General features: G+C 41.7%; 1 protein-coding gene across 8 annotated transcripts in view; it reads right to left on the bottom strand.

Moving 5' to 3' along the window:
• Nucleotides 1-16,995, bottom strand: part of ASAP1 (ArfGAP with SH3 domain, ankyrin repeat and PH domain 1) — a 246,538-nt gene that overhangs the window by 69,710 nt on the left and 159,833 nt on the right. For 6 of the 8 annotated variants that reach the window (XM_053243642.1, XM_053243636.1, XM_053243641.1 and 3 more), the window contains 5 exons: nt 15,814-15,943; nt 9,179-9,264; nt 8,144-8,219; nt 4,533-4,619; nt 541-579 (listed from right to left, as the gene is read on the bottom strand). In XM_053243642.1, the coding sequence (XP_053099617.1) occupies nt 541-579; nt 4,533-4,619; nt 8,144-8,219; nt 9,179-9,264; nt 15,814-15,943 (418 nt within the window). The remainder of the gene's footprint in view (nt 1-540; nt 580-4,532; nt 4,620-8,143; nt 8,220-9,178; nt 9,265-15,813; nt 15,944-16,995) is intronic. The other 2 variants (XM_053243643.1, XM_053243637.1) reach the window with 1 other exon arrangement.

A 16,995-nucleotide genomic window follows, 5' to 3' on the forward strand; every position in this document is an offset into this window, starting at 1 on the left:
TTACAGAAAGGATGTGAATAATGGTAGAAACCACAGCAGTAGAGCTACCAGAAAACAGTTTCAGGCACACAGGAATTATAGCTCCTGAGATAAAAATAAATAATAAATACTGGGATGAAAAGAATGCTTTGCAAATTTACAGGCAAAATCCAGTTCCGTTCATATGTATCAATATTATTATTTTATACATTTTACAATCCTAATACCACAACAAACCACTGCAAGGACAAAAACACCATAAATCCCTAAACAGCCATGCCCTTCCCTTAAAAATTCACAGCTTTAATCACTTGAAAGATTAGAATACTATCAGAACAAAGAAGAAATGGTTCTTCATATAGAGCTGCACCATGAGCCTCTATATTTTTTTTTAAACCATCCAGCTGAGTAGGATTGAATATTACTTTTTCTATAAATGGCTGAAACTGTTATGATGCATACTTTGCACTGGCATATAAAAATCTCAAGATTCATTTGTTAGATGTTTTCTTTAAAAACAAGGGGCACACTACACATAAATGCATGTAATGAAGTCCTGACCTCAGGAGGCTGCAGTTTTGAGAGATGGAGCAGTCTCCCCTGGAATCAAAAAATATTTGAAGATGAACATAACCTTGCCTCTTAGCCATCACTACAGTTTTTAAAAAGCCAACTGTGGGGAATTGTAAGCTGTGGAGAACATATTTACGGAATGCTTTCCATAGTTATTCACACATCAGATTCCCAGTGTTTCATAATCCTTTTACTTACAGAGTTCATGTAGGAGGATATTCATTTTACTTTTAGGAAAAAACCCAATAATGATATCACTGTAAAATATACCTTCAGAGAGATTACTGATTTAATAGAATTATATTATTTTGGAAAACAAGTATCTCTCTTCTTTAATGAACATCAAAATAATTTCTTTTAACTTCCATAAAACAAAAAATCTGTAGCAAACCCCTTCTGTCCATTCTGCAAAGGATGCACTAAATAGATGTACATATACACATTGTCCAAGTTTAAATATACTCTTAAAATTCACTAGGCTATCTACAGATACAAGGTAATTATTCTATTTAAACTTGTATAGACACCTTCTGATAACAGGATACAGTACTAATATTTTATCAGCATCAGAAATGTGGGTTTGAAAATTTTCTGAAGAAAATGTTTCAAAACAGAACACTTTATAAGAAAACTTCCCATACTTTATTTTTCAGAGGAAACGTTTCAATTTCTAAAAATTCATGGTTTCTTTAAATTTATTACTAACAATGAACAGATGCCAATGCATTATATTAAGCAAGCCTGGGACTTTCAAAGCTGTAAATATTTTTCAAGTGATTATTCCTAGGAAGTGAGAGAGTACAAATATGTCTTATTGATTTTTTTTTTTTTTAAAGAAAAACAGATCTAAGTTTTGAGTGGGACTACAATCCCCAGAGGCCTGAGCACCCTCCCAGCAGCCATGGGAGCTTCCAAGGCTGCCCTGCATCGCTCCCTACCCGCCCCCCAGAAGTTCCCGAGAATCACTGCAGCACCACCTGCACCACTGTTGGGCAGAATTCTGACATCATATCAGACTTGCACAAGCGTGGGTGATTGTTGCCACTTCCTCCTTCTCACAGAAGCACATGTTTAAATACGTCACATTTATATACTGCCCACTACCAAAGTCTCTAGGCAGTTCACAACAACAAACAAAAATTAACACATTTAAAACATATATAAAATTTAAAAGTTAAAACAATCTCTAAAATTCAACTAAAAACATCAGCTAAAACTTCAATTTAAAAGCTTGGCTGAAGAGATGCGTCTTCAGTTGTTTCCTAAAAGCCATCAGGGATGGAGCAGCTCTAATCTCAGCAGAAAGTGTGTTCCACAGCCCTGGGGAAACTACAGAGAAGGTTCACCTCTGAGTTGCCACCTTACGAGCCAGAGGCTCCCCCAGACAAACCTCCCCTGATTATCTCAAAAGGTATGTATTTTGTCTGGAAACCTATTGGCAGCCAGTGTAGTTCTTCCAAGACAGGAGTGATATGGGTTTTTTGGGACAACCTGGAGACCAAGCTGTTTCCCAGGCAAATACAGGACTGTGGGTCCAGATTTATGATTTCAGAGACAAAAGAGAAAAAGGCATTTTAAAACTGGATTTGAGCACATGTAGATTTTCCAGCTCCTCTCCCTTACCTGCTAATCATGGGCTGAAAAATTATTTAAGTAATTCAGTGACCTGGGAAGATCCCAAGGAAGCTAAACCTAGTATGTATATCTCAAAATGCCTTTCTAAATTAAATTCTAATTCTGGAAACATTCCACAGCCAGTGGTTTCCTTCCATTTCCCTCCACAATGCAGCATATCCCTTAGCCCTGGAATGATCCTAATTGGCAGCAGGGTTCAAGCCCTGACAGCTTCAGGTAGGGCAAGGTTGATGGGTGATAGGTAACTTCTTAGAAGACAAAATCAAGACTCAATCCGATCTGAACAAGCTCGAATACTGGGCCAAAACAATTAGATAAAATGTCAGCTTACCACTACAAAAAGCACATAATTGTGTTCCTTAATATGGAAGATGAGAAACTGACATTTGTTAGTTTCTGATCAAGGTATACATTTTATGGTTTACTAACCAAAATGGATGTATCTATCGAATATTGGCAGGGCCCAAACTGTTCTCAAGGGCTGCAATGTTTAACTGGCTGAAACAGTAGGTCAAACTAACTCAAGCAGTAATTATTATATATTTAAACTTTCAAAAGGTTTTTCTGACCAAGTCCTCAGGAGAGCTCTTAAGAAAACAACAATCAGGGGAAAAGAAGCCAGTCCTTCTTAGAAATCAATTACTGGTTAAAACACAGGAAGAGGGTAGAATGTTCACAGGAGCATCTATCACAGGCCTGCACATTTTGTCACCAATTAAGTTGAATGCAGTCAACTGGACATACACTATGCCCTGCCAGGCAATACCATTTGTATTGTGTCCAATAATTGGCAAAGCTAGGAGGTTTATTGAGCCTCTCATGAACATAGCTGATTGACTGCATCCAATATGTTGGATCACAAATCACAAAGGTCTGATCTATACAAAAATCCTTTTTAAATAGAAATGAGAAAATTATAGCGTTGCTCATTAGCTATTTTATTTCATTTTTATGTATTACAATTTTAGCTGCCTTCACTTGCAGCTAGGTACAAAGCATGCTATGACATATTGTTGTGCATCACCCAAAGCCTTTGGATAGAGAGATATTTAAAAAAAGTAACAAGTAGTAAGTAAGTAAATAAAGGTTAGGCTTGGCTGAAAATCTCGTATATATTTTTTAACTTAACCCTGGTCACTGAAAGTAGATATAAACAAGCCAGACAGCACTTCTGAAAAACTCCATGGCTATACACTCTATTTGGATTTGTCATGAAGAGAGAATAATCAAGGCACTGTCAGTTGATTAGAGAGAGAGACATGGGACACATGGGAGATAACCTCTAATGATGCTTACATATAAGATCGAATCGAATGACTTGCCGTTTGCCTATGCCATTCCATGGTCTATCCAATATGTAAAATAAGCCCCTTTTTATTCTTAGGTTAGAAGGGAAAGCAGAGAATGGTGGTTCGTTCCGGAGGTCTGTAAAGCACTAGATCAATCTAACTATTTCTTCCAAGGAGCTGCAAAGTTCCTGAGGTCTGAATGCTTCGGCGATCAGGAAGAAAATGAGTGACAGAGCCTAACCGCCGTGATAGGGTACTGCACGGCACATGCAGGGGAGGTTAAAGGGCGTCACGAGGAGCTAACTAATACTACCCGAAGCAGGCCTATGCAGGTGCAAAACATTTTTGACTGTCGAGGCCTCACTATCCAGATCCCTGGTTACTGAAAATAGATATAAACAAGCCAGACAGCACTTCTGAAAAATTCCATGGCTATATACTCTTGCTGTTTGGATTTGTCATGAAGAGAGAATAATCAAGGCACTGTCAGTTGATTAGAGATAGAGACATGGGACACATGGGAGATATCCTCTAATGATGCTTACATATGCAATATAAACAACATATTTTTTTGTTGCTAACACAGCTGTCGGAGCAATTCTGAATAGTGCACCAACACCAGACTCTGTCACAGGTCCTAGTGCATGAAACAGCCATTTTACATTCCAATGAAAGTCCCTGACTAGCTAATACACATGATTCCACCAGTGTACACTTCGACATACTGAAGGGACCCAACCTTAAATATTACATGAATGTTCATATTTGAAAAGGAAGCTCCACTACATATAACATTCATTTATTGAGCAATGCTTAGTAAGCAAACCAAACACTATGCATTACAAAGTCTATAAAAGCTTGCGTGCAAGCGCAATGGCAAATATGCGTATATGCTGGAGGGAACAAATTGTCACTCTCTACCACATATGCCTATTACAACCAACACTGAAGACATATGCTTATTAAGTGAACATGTTTTTAGACATGAGTGTAACATATTAATAAATGTGGCCTAAGTATTCCACGCATAATATATCTTTTGCTTGAGATTCTTACCTCCTTCTGATCAAGCTGTAGTGAGGATTTTATCAAGTCTCTAAGTGCAGTGAGTTGTTTCTTTTCTTCATCTTGCGTCTGCTTTATCTAGAGTAAAAATACTTCCAATTATATGGGCTTTCAAAAGCTTTGCTCATGTTTATTAACTAACCTGAATCTACCATAAAGTTTCAATATAGTAGACTTTTTTTTTTTGCGGTGGGGGGGGGAGTATCCTGCCTTTCAGGACCAAGTCCCCACAAGGCAGGTAACAAGAGACAACATTAGAATGTAGACATTATGGCTGGCATCCTGGCTACCCAAACTCCAAATGCTACCAAAATGCTTCAAGTAGCTGTAGGGACACAGTGAGAGCCTGTGTACTGCTCTGTTGCATTCTGGATAAGTGCAACTGTGCAAGAGTGCTAATATTTCAGGGCTCTCTCCCACACTCAGTGGTGCTTTTACCCCTGGATTTCGGGGCCCAAGTCCAGGGCCACCATACCCCCGGGGGCCCCCCAAATCCTCATTAGACTGTCTAGTGATGTGGTTGCTGCTGCCTTGCACAGTGGCAGGTGGCCAAGTGTGATTATGACCTGTGCCAGGTGCTTGAGAGATAAAGGGGGGAGTAGGGAAATAAAAATGTGGGATGCGAATATGTTAAGTTGCGTGTTGAAATGTTTCTGCTTATACATATTTGCATAAATATAAATATACCCCATGTGTTAAAAATACTTTGTCAAGGGGTGTGTGTGTGTGTGTGTGTGTGTGTGTGTGTGTGTGTGTGTGTGATGCTTAACTTGCAGGGGGAGGGGGGCTCCAAAGGCCTTTAGGTCTAGGCTCCAAAATTACTTAAGTGCACCTCTGCCCACACTTCAGAAAAAAACAGGTTGCTCACCTGTAACTGATGATCTGGAAGTGATCGTTGTATTCATAAGGAATGGGTTCTGTACCTGCGTAGGGACCTTGCATGTAGATTGACTAGCTCCTCGTGATGCCCACTCTGCCCTGCACGTGCTTCATGCTTCCGTTGAAATCGGCTGTTGGAGGTGCCATTTTCTCAGCAGCCATTCATAAAGCACTAAACCACTGACCTGTGTTTGACTGAGCAGGCCGGATTTGGGAGGAGTGTTCGGAAAAGGGTGTTGCCATAGACTTCTGGGTCTACTGTGCCCTCCACCTTATTTAGAAGCTGGCTAATCACCCATTCCTTATGAATGCAGCGGATCATGATCCAGATAAACAGGTTGCTCACCTGTAACTGATGATCTGGAAGTGATCCGTTGTATTCATAAGACCTTCCCGAACCTCCCTGAAACAGTAATATTTAAAAACAAGTTCTAGTAAGAACTAATCAGCCTACTTTCCTTTCACTGTCTCTATATCTGGACTAAATTTGGTGCAAATCGAGATCCACAAGTTAGATCTCTTGCACTTCAAATGTTCATCTGTCTGCCACCTTGGATTGGGGTGGATATCATCATTACAAACTGCATCATTGAGGTGTCCCTGTGTGTCACTCACTACAGCTGTTTCAAATTTGGTTCAGATTGGTTAGACAGTCCTCAAGTTAGTGCACTTGCGCCTCCAAAGTTTACGTATCCACCATCTTGAATCAGGGTGGATGACTTCATCACAAACTACACCATTGTCCACAAGTTGAAAACCCATTGCAGATAGATGCTGTAGATCTCCCACTCGTGGTGTTGGTGGAGTTATTATTTATTCATTCATTCATTCATTCATTCAATTTCTATACTGCCCTTCCAAAAATGTCTCAGGGCAGTTTACACAGAGAAATAATAAACAAACAAACAAACAAACAAATAAAAGAGTTGTTTCGAATGACTGAAGTCGTCCGCCAATATACTGTCCATGCCTCTTATGTGTATGGCTAGAGGGTTAACTCCATGTCAGATGCACCATTCCCAAATGTGTATGCTCAAGGCACAGAGCAAGTGGGACACTGCCCCCCCTTGTTGGTTCAGATATGCAATGGCCGTCATGTTGTCCAGCTGGAACTGAACCACTCTGTTCCTGAGCAGCCACTCGAACACTTATAGTGCCATAAACACAGCCAAAAGTTCCAAGTAGCTTATGTGTCAATGAGTCTGTTTTATTGTCCACTGCCCTTGCATTTGATGCTCGGCATAATGGGCCCCCCATCCCAACAGGGACGCATCTGTTGTTACCCACTGAGTGGGGGTTAACGGCTGGAATGGAACTCCTTCTGACAGATTGGTCTCCACTGTCCACCAGTGTAGAGAATGTAGTATCGTCTGTGGGAGTGTTAGCAGCCTTTGCTGGCTGTCGACATTAGGGCAGAAGTTCCTGAGGTACCACTTCTACAGAGGCCTCAAACGCAGACCCGTGTAATGCACCGTGGCACTGCAGGACGCCATCAGTCCCATCAACTGCTGTATGCTTTCCGCAGACTGAACTGGGGCCAAGGTGAAACGACAAATCTGGTCCCTGATCTGCTGATAGAATGGGTAAGAATGTCCTTTTTAATTGTACATCCAGAATTGCTCCAATATAACTCACACCTTTCTGTGGTTCCAGGTTTGACTTCTTCCAGTTGATGTTGATGCCAAGATCCTGCAACAGTTGTAACACATAGTGGATCTGCAAACGTAACCATTCTCTGTCATCGCTTACCAGAAGCCAGTTGTCTAAATATAGGAAAACCACGCCTTCCGTCAGTAAGTATGCAACTACCACCACCATGACTTTTGTGAACACAAGCGGGGCTGTTGATAATCCAAAGCGAAGGACAGCATATTGGAACACTGCATCTCCAAAGTATCACTTATCTCTCTCTTTTTCTGTTTGAATCTATATGAACTGAGGAGCCAGCGATGAGGTGTTTGGCGGTCAAATAGAAACTGAGAAAATGGCGCCTCCAACTGCCAATTTCAATGGAAGCACGGAGCACGTGTAGGGCAGAGTGAGTGTCATGAGGAACTAGTCAACCTACCCTTGAGGTCCTTGTGCAGGCGCAGAACCCATTCCTTAGTAATTCCTTATCACGATCCAGATCAATACATTTCAGGAGCATACACAGAAAGAAAGAAAAATCAATTGGGACTCTAAACCAAGCACTCAGAACAGGTCAACAGATATGGGGGAAATGGAGATGGATCTCCAAGGCTACATAAAGGTTCTAGGGAGACAGGGTAGGGGAAATCAGAGAGAAAAAATCAGATCCTCCCAGTCTTTCCTTCTGTAAGAGTGGGACCACTCACAGGGGCTAGGGCAGGAGGCTATGGATATACAGAATGGTAAGAAATCTCATCTCTAGAGAAGCAAGTAGCACTCTTTCAGTGCTCACAAGTTAACATCAGATTACAAATGTACATGTGAAGTCACTGGCTGACATCCTAATGAAGTGCTCACATTTCTAGGGGCTGTGGGGGCATGATGGGAGCCTTTGCCAACCCCCTGTCTTCTTGCACAAGCAGTTTTCAAGAACCAAAATGAAGGTAGCAAAAGTATATGGGTTGTTTGTGAACTGATGGTTCACAACAGTTCTTTAATCCTTGAATGGATTAAATTCCATTCTTTAATCCTTGAATGAGCTACTTCAAATAGTTTCCCAAACAGACCATTATCCTACCTTGTAAATGACTTACATTATATAAATCAGCAGCCAGCTTTTCAATATACTGTTTTAGTTTATCAGCTGTTTTCAAGCCATCTTGGAAGAAACTATAATGGAAAATACCTGTGATTGATCAGCAATATACAAGATCTATGCTTTAAAATTACCACAGTTTTAAGTTCTTATTAAGCTTTTCAATTTCTTATCTAAACTGTATTGTCCATTTTTATCCTATGCAAGTGAAAAAATCAGAGAAAGCATTTGCATATAGTTTGAAAGTTCCAGTAATATATTACTTCAGACACTTGAAATTTATATTTCATCCTTTGTCACTTTTACCTTTTCCTCATAAATGTAACAAATGTTTTATTTTATTTTTATTTAGAAATGTGCTGTCAACTTTGACTCATCAGATGGGATTCAGATTAAATCATAACTAAAGTCCCATTAATTTCAATTGCACCAAGTCAATTTCTCTCATAATGTCCAATTTTTAGCACTTTAAAAATCAGTAATTAGTTGATAGACCCACGAGCTTGTGCATTTTTACAGTGCTCTGCTGCTCTTCTCACCATGTGGGAGGAGAAAGGAAATATATTGGATTTATCAGATGACTGTTTCTAAAATATTAAAAGAATGGAGAAACAGGAATCTATAAGATACTACTCATATATATTCTAAATTTGTATACATGAAAAAACTAAACATCTGTTTCACCAGGCACTCCTTTCCTCTGCTTTCTGAAATGGTTCCCTGTACAAAGCTGCCAACTTTTCTGCTGATATTGATGGTACTCTGACAAGCCAATTTTAAAACTATATACATGTGTCAGTTGGAAGAGTAATAATAAGAGTTCTTCCTCATGGAAGAAATCAGAACTAAGCACTAGTTATCTATTTCATATGTCTATTTCCACAGTACGGAACCCAATTAAATTTTTCAGTTTCATTGTTTAATGACATCTCTTAATGTTATCTTTTAAAGAAGGCTTGCAACACCATCAAGACAAGAGAGAAAAGGATGTTCAAACGGATATATTGTAGCTAAATAGTCAAATTATACTTACTTGCATTGTGCATGATAATACTTAATAAGATTCTGTAGAAGGTCCACACCCTTTTTTGTCTTGATTTCATTAACCTTAATGAGATACTGTAGAAAGAAAAAACCACAGCTCAGTAGATAATTATATATTAAGGCCTCAGCTGTGTTCAAATACAGGTTCTATTTTGGTTCTATTTAACAAATTTGGCAATTATCTCAGAGGCTGCCGTGCAGCTGACATCCAAAAGCTCTACCAATACAATGATTAAAATTTGGGGGTATATGGAATGGATAAGTATAGTACTGTATAGTAAACTCAACTTTATTTAAAGCAAACACTGTAGTGGGGGAAAGGGTAAGACATTTCTTCCCAAATTGTCTGAAACTTTGCCCTACCATAAACCTACCCTTTAAGTTTAGTAACTACTCTGATTTTAGTGAAGAAAGCAACATTTGTCTTACCTGTGAAGGGTGCTTTTTCTCTGTAGCTGGAGCTCATCAATAGTGGGATTAGGCACTGAGCATGCTAGAGACAGGCTGGAAATTAACAAGGCTATTTCCTGTCGCCTGAGTTCGCCAATCCCCAGTTCCGGGACTGTAGCGTAAAGCGGCAATGCAGAAGCAGAAATTATCTAGAAGCAATAGCTCCACAGAAAAAAACAGTAGAGAAAGAACATATATATCGGAAGACACATTTTGGGTTACCTGACACTGCTGAAACCGGGGAGCTGACTCCACCCAAAATCGATAAAAACCCCAGACAACTATATACAAAGCAGTACCACTTTCAGACAGAACATCCGGGAGGGCCTGATGAGCTCCAGCTAAAGGGAAAAAGAAACCTTCACAGGTAAGACCAATGTTCCTTTTCCCCCTGTGCTGCAGCTCATCAGTAGTGGGACATGCCCAAGAGGTATGAAAAGGAAGAGATTTTATAGTGGCTGATAAAAGGAGTGATGGAAGACCATGTGGCCGCCTTACAGATATCCGATAGAGGTGTGTGAGTGGAGAAAGCAGTGGATGCTGCTGCACAGCACGTGGAATGTGCTATGATCTCAGCCAGGATAGGTAGGTGTTGAAATTTGTATGTCAGTTTAATACATACTCTGATCCAGATGACCAAGGTGGTTTTGGACACCTTATGCCCCAGTGTAGAAGGCTGGAAGGGCACAAAGAGAGCATCTGACTGATGCCACTCCTTGATGCGCCTAATGTAAAGGTGGAAGGCTCGATGCACATCCAACTTGTGCCAGAGCTTCTCTTTGTGGTGGGACAGAGCGTGAGAGAAGGAGGATAGGACAATGTCCTGGGATTGATGATGTCAATCCCAATGTCCTGGGATTGTTGTAGAGTTAACTTTAAGGATGAGAGCGGCATCTAATTTTAGCACCACCAAGTCCGGTTGGAAGAGGCAGAGCTCTTTATGCACCGAGAGAACCCCCAACTCAGAGCTGAGGTAATTACTAAGAAAAGAACCTTGTATGATAGGAGTTTAAGGGATACAGACAACACAGAATCGAATGGAGTAAGGTAAGAGCATTTAGGATTTTATTGTGGTTCCATGATGGGAAGCGCTGAATGGAAGGTTGAGCCAGACTAGAAGCCCCGCTAAGAAAACGTGAAATATGTGTATGTAGCGTTGGGGCACCTGGAGCCAAGATGTTCAATACGGAGGCCAAGGCAGAGGCTTGCCTCTTCAAAGTGCTGGTTCTGAAGCGTAAATCTAGGCCAGCCTACAGAAAGGCCAGGAAGGCCTCAAACTCCAGCTGATAGGGGATCCAGGTGCTGCCCACAGGACCACCTGGAGAAGGCTAGCCAAGTGGCTTGATATATACACTGCTTTGAGGGATGACAGGAGGCCAGGATGGTATTCTGTACCTGATGGGAGTAGCCCTCAGCTTCTATCTTTGCATGCTTAACCTCCAGGCACAAAATTGGAGCCAACCTGGATCAGGATGAACAAGTGGGCCTTGAGACAGAAGATCTGGGTGATGAGAAAGATGTAATGGAGCCTGGACTGACAGGTTGATGGGATCTGAAAACTAGGAGCGTCTGGGTCAGTGAGGGGCTACTAGGATGAGCGCCATCTGTTCTTGGCGCAGCTTCCTGATGACCTTCGATAGTATGGCCATGGGGGTGGGGGAAGACATAGAGCAAGCCCCATGGCCATGGTGTTAACAACACATCAATGGCCTCCTCCTGACGAGTCAGGAAGTGTGAGAAGAACTGGGGAAGCTGGGCATTGAGAGGAGATGCTAACAGATCTAGCTGAGGAGAGCCCACGTGTCTGGTGATTTGAGAAACACTTCTGGATGGAGTGACCATTCCGATGGATCCACCATCTGACGGCTGAGCAAGTCTGCCTGGAGATTATATATGCCGCTATCAACTAGGGAAGATCCAAAGAGGTTAGAACCTGAATAGGGTGAAGAAGGGAGCGCAATCTTTGAATTAGTCGACTTGCCAGCTCTTGAGCCAAAGTGACCTATAAACAGCAACCCCCAATGCTAGTGCCCTGGAAGCCGGCTGAATGCAGTCAAGACTGGAGTCCGCCATGAAGGTATTTTCTTAATACCTTTTCTGAGCTTTGTATTTTCAGGAGGCATGAGAGTGATCAATTTCTTGGCCCACAAAATGGATGCCCTGAAGAAAACTGAATTAGCGGTAGCCGCTGCTACAGTGGTGGAGGCCTCATGCACTTTCTTAAGTAATGTCACACTTCCTATCCTCTGTGGTTTTTAATTGTTCATGACCTTCAGTATTTATTATCATCCCAGAGGATAGTGTTTCCTGGGGTAGCTCCCAGTCGGTCTGCAGGAGGCTGTCTGTTGCCATTCAGCTAGCATAACTTACAAAAAAGGTCAGGGAAAAAGACACAGCAGTGGCAGGGGGCAGAGACGAAGATGTTCTGATCAAGATCTGGTGTCCGAGTAGCCTCAGTAGGTGAGACATCATTTATTTCCCTCTTAGCTATGGACAGCAGCACCACAAAATCAGAGGATGAGAAAAGACGAGCAGATATGGGTGCTACAGGAGCAGTCTCCTCCTCAGATAACTCTCCTTTTCTCCTTACCAGAATCCTGGGGTATGATAGGTTCAGGGGAATCGGGGTTAGAAGCCTCGGATTCGGAGTGTTGTCTCAGTGGAACGTTAGCAGGTTGTGGTAGCACAGATAAGGTGGGTAATACAGGAGGGAGGGAGGACTGGTAGGGCAGGTGCAGGAAGGGGTAAGGACAGGAGTAACAGGTGGCAATACAGGAGGCACAGGGGCGGGCGGCTGGGTGTGTGGGCGTTTGGGCACTGTTGACACAGGCTCCGAGGAAGAAGAGTGGGTAGCACGTCTCTTTTGTCTTAAAGGTCCTGGGTGTGAAACATCCTCTCTCATGTAGAGGAATTGCCTTCCTCTATGGGTTAGAGTTGAGAGAAGAGGAGGATAGGTGCCTGGTTGGGTGAGCAGGCCTCTGTGGTTGTGCTAGCCCTACTGGAGGCAATGGTGGGTTCTGAGGTGGCAGCTGGGGCAATGGTGGGTTTAGAGGCAGAAGCTGAGGTTGGGTGATAAGTGATAGGCATTCTCTGGCAAAAAATCCCTTTAACCAACCCGTCACACATCAGGAGGGAAAGGAGATACCAGCCCTTGAGGCCAGCCGGTTCCCCCACTGCAACAGCCACTAATGGGGTGCTCAGCAAAGACTCCAATAGTTCACTCATAGGGTGATGGTCATCTGTTCCTTTCTTAGTCTGCTCTCTTGCAGTGTCCCTTGGCCTTGGCTTGGTCTTTTTGCAGACTGGTTTGATTAGCAAGTGCTTGCTGAGGCACACTGAAGGTGAGGGCTTCCTTCATTTTTGTTGTTATAATTCTGGTTGCTCCTTGCAGTGCCTCATTTTCTTTGAGGCATTTATGGAGCAAGGTAGTCTCCATCACATTTGCTGTCGCCAGAGTGGAAACAGCCCCAATCTGTACGGGAGATGCTGACCTGGCCCACAGAGGGGCACTCAAAGTCTGTTCAGCTGTTTGTGAGGGCTTGGGGCCCTCCAAGAGGGATCTGCGAAAAAGCTCCTCAATGTGTGTGCGCTCCATTTGGAGCTAGAAAAGGCTCTTAAAACAATAAGCAGTAAAACCAATAAAAACGGTAAAACAATAAGCAGTAAAAACAAAAGTAAAGAGCCAATAAGTCAAATCGCCATTTGGAATTTGTAAAAACTAAAAATATATTTGGAAAAAAGCCATTTGGAATTTGAAAAAAATAAATATATATGTGTAAGATAGTTCCATTCCCATCCTTGCACAATCTGAGGTCAGGTAGGCAAGGGAAAGGAGCAACACACAAGTAGAAAGGAAGAACTAGCCTGAGCAATCTCTGAGAAGAGCACTTCCACAGGCCTGCAAGCCTCAAGCAGACAGGACTGGAAATGGGGATTGGTGACCTCAGGCAGCAGGAACTAGCCTTGTTAATTTCCAGCCCATCTCAAGCATACTCAGTGCCTCATCCCACTACAGATGAGCTCCAGCACAGGGGGGAGATTACTTTAAATATTTTGAGAAAATATTTTTGCAGAGATTTCTGCAAAACACACCTCTGAAACAATCACTTGCCAATATGCAGACTAACACTGCACCAGGGCTTTCTGTTGCTCAGGGAGAAGGTTTGATTTTTAGTGGCCTGAATAAAGCTGCATATGTGCAGCCAAGGGGTTGGGGGACTTTTAAAATTATATACACATGTATCTAAGATTTTGAGAGGCACAAGCAGCTCTTTCGGGGAATCAGCAAAAACCATGTACCCACCTCATGTGATGAAAAACCCTCGCATGCTGGGGCAGGGTTAATCTGGATGTCACCCACTGACAATCGGATAGTGTCAAAGAATCATCCAACTGTTTTTAAATAGAATTTTTTAAAAAGGGTCTATGTCCCTTAGATTTTAGGTATGTTACCAATGGTGTGTAGGGATGTGCCTGAAGAGCAATTTGAAGCATGGTTTGAGCACTTTTGGGGGAAATTAGAAAGGGCACTTTAAGAAAAAGGAGAGCAGGTGCATACTTGCTCTCAGCTGCTCCTTTCAGCTTCCTGTTGGGGTGGCACATGTCCCCCAAAGCCCCATGCACCATCAGCATGCGCATGGCGTCTGTGCATGCGCAGGCTCCATGTGAATGCTGACGCCACTTGGGCTTTTGGGAAAATGTGCTGCCCCAACAAGAAGCTGGAAGGGACAGCGGAGAGCAACTAAGCACCTGCTCTGTTTCTTAAAGTTCCCTTTCTAAGCCTGAGCTGCTTCCATTTCCCCCTTTTTATCTCAACCTATTCTGCCCAAATGGTCCTGCACAGGCTCAGAACCCACTGTTATGAGTGCAATGGATCACAATCCAGATCATTAGTACTTAAACAATGTACATATATGCCAAGTAGCATGACCATGAAAGCATGCTGAAAAGTAAGGTGAATCAACATGGGCTAGTTTGGTAAATAATGAAATTGACATTTAAAATAGTAGCCACCATTGTAATTCAGATTTGTACATTCACTGAAGCAATAGTAAACAACTGCTTTACTATTTGCCCATCCCCGCTTACATTTATTCAGATGAAACATTTATACCCTGTCTTCATTCCTAAGAGCTCTCAGAGCAACAGTTAAAGGAACAACAAAACATCAACATTAACATCGCATCTCACTACAGCATCATGTGAAATCAGTTGTAATTAGACTACGGAACTCAAAATCAGATTGACAGATAGCACTTTATGTAAGATTTATATACCAGTGGGGAGATAATCTTCAAATTGTTATAGCACTTAGTGATTCAATGGAGTATTTCCCACTACCAAAAATACCTTTGAGAACTGACAGAACACTTCCGTGTAAGTTAGGGATGCTGGAAAACCTCTCAAATTTAGGTTCGGAAAAGAATTTTGTGTTTTCAAGGAAGTCAAGCTCAAAACAGAATTGAACTCTTTTAATCCTCAGAATTGTTGTCTGCTCAAAGACGCTCACTATCACTCTAAACAATTCACTTTGAGAACAGGAAGGGGGAAAGGCTGAGCTGGCTTTTTTAGAAGCTTTCCTAGAGCTTGGGAAGAGAAGCTCTAGAGTTGTAATATCTTCTTCCTCCCCCACACCATCATTTTTTTTCATATTAGGAAGCACTATTGGTATTCTTTAGGGGACCCTAAAACCTTAAAAGCATGTGGGGTTTTTGTGATCATTTGCTTGTTTTTCTTTTGGTGTGTAAGACTTAGCCTTATACATGCATATTAACAATAATAGGAATTCTGAAAGTGTTACTCTGATGTTCTTAGGCTGGGAAGGAGGGGGAGTATGTTTTGAGGGTGAGAGAAGTAATTTTCAAAGCCTCAAACTGAGTAGTACTAATCCAATTTTCCTTGATCTTTTGGGGAAGTGCTCGGACCATCTGAAGTGAGTAAGGGAAAGCATGCCTATCTCTAGTGTAAGGCTGCACAACTTTGGTCCTCCAGCTGCTTTTGGACTACAGTTCCCATCATCCTTAGCTACACTGGCCAATAGTCAAGTATAATGTGAGTTGTAGTCCAAAATATGCAGGAGGACAAAGTTGTGCAGCTCTGTTCTAGTGGAAGTAAGAATAAATCAATAAAATTACAAATGTATGTATGAATGCAGGCATGTATGTAGTTACTTACTTCACACATCTGAAGCTGAAATAGCCGCCTTTCTTTCTCCATTTCTTCAGCAATCTCAGCTCCAGTAATCTCTGTCCGTATCATCCCATGTTGTTTTGCGTGTTCTCTTTTTTCCTTTTCAATCTTTGTGCTGAAATTAAAAAAAACAAACATTTAGGAAACATGGATGCTGTTTTGAAATGTAGAACACATTAGTTCTGTTCAGTTAAAGCAGGCATCTCCAAACTGCGTCCCTCCAGATGTTGATGAACTACAACTTCCAGCATACCCAGCCACAAAAAATTGTGTCTAGGGATGCTGGGAGTTGTAGTTCAGCAACATCTGGAGGACCGCAGTTTGGGGATGCCTGATTTAAAGCCTGACCCAAGTTATCATATTATAAATATTTTAAAACAAATTTTAGCAAGAGATGAACCTAAAACAAGGCCAGTTCCCTCACCATCACTTAATAATCCTGAAAGAATGTGTTATGCAGGAAGGACTTATGTATTTAGAGATGGGTGTGCCAAGATTGGTTCAGTATATCCATGTGTAGTTTGCATGCAGAATGGCTATAATCTCTTGCATGCTATGTCTACTATCATGGCAGTGATCTGCAAGAGCAATTTTGTGCAAAACAAATTATGATACAGTCCCCAGGCTAATCTCTCTTTTTGGCTTCCTTTTACTGTATTGACTATATGTTAAAAGGTAACCTTTGAAAAAACAGGCTGCTTTTACTTTAGAAAATAACCACAATATCCAATAAACAGAGGACAAAGTCCTGAGTAGGATCACAAGGCAATATTATAGCAAAAGTCAGAATAAAACGTTAGAGAGAGACAGAAACACATCCACAGACATTTCACATGCAACATCTACCAGAAATTCACAGATACCAAACACATGTTTTTCAAAGTAACAAGATATAGTTACATGTATTTGAATATGAAAAGTTTGAACTCTTGAAGCAGTCCATTATTTCCTGGCAATTTTGCACAAGCATAGCGGTCGCATAGTGGTTGCTTAAAACTCACCCAGTGTTGTTTTCCAACCATTTGCAGTCTCTGGACACATGGTGGGGTGGAACATTAACACACATTCCATTTCCTCGGATGCCCTGGGATGGTAATGCTCTGCCCACCAGGTGGCCACAGACCACAAACACAGAAGGAAGGAAGGACTGATGCAGAATAAAAATTG

This window comes from Hemicordylus capensis, chromosome 4 (genome assembly GCF_027244095.1).
Source record: "Hemicordylus capensis ecotype Gifberg chromosome 4, rHemCap1.1.pri, whole genome shotgun sequence".
Lineage (NCBI taxonomy): Eukaryota > Metazoa > Chordata > Lepidosauria > Squamata > Cordylidae > Hemicordylus > Hemicordylus capensis.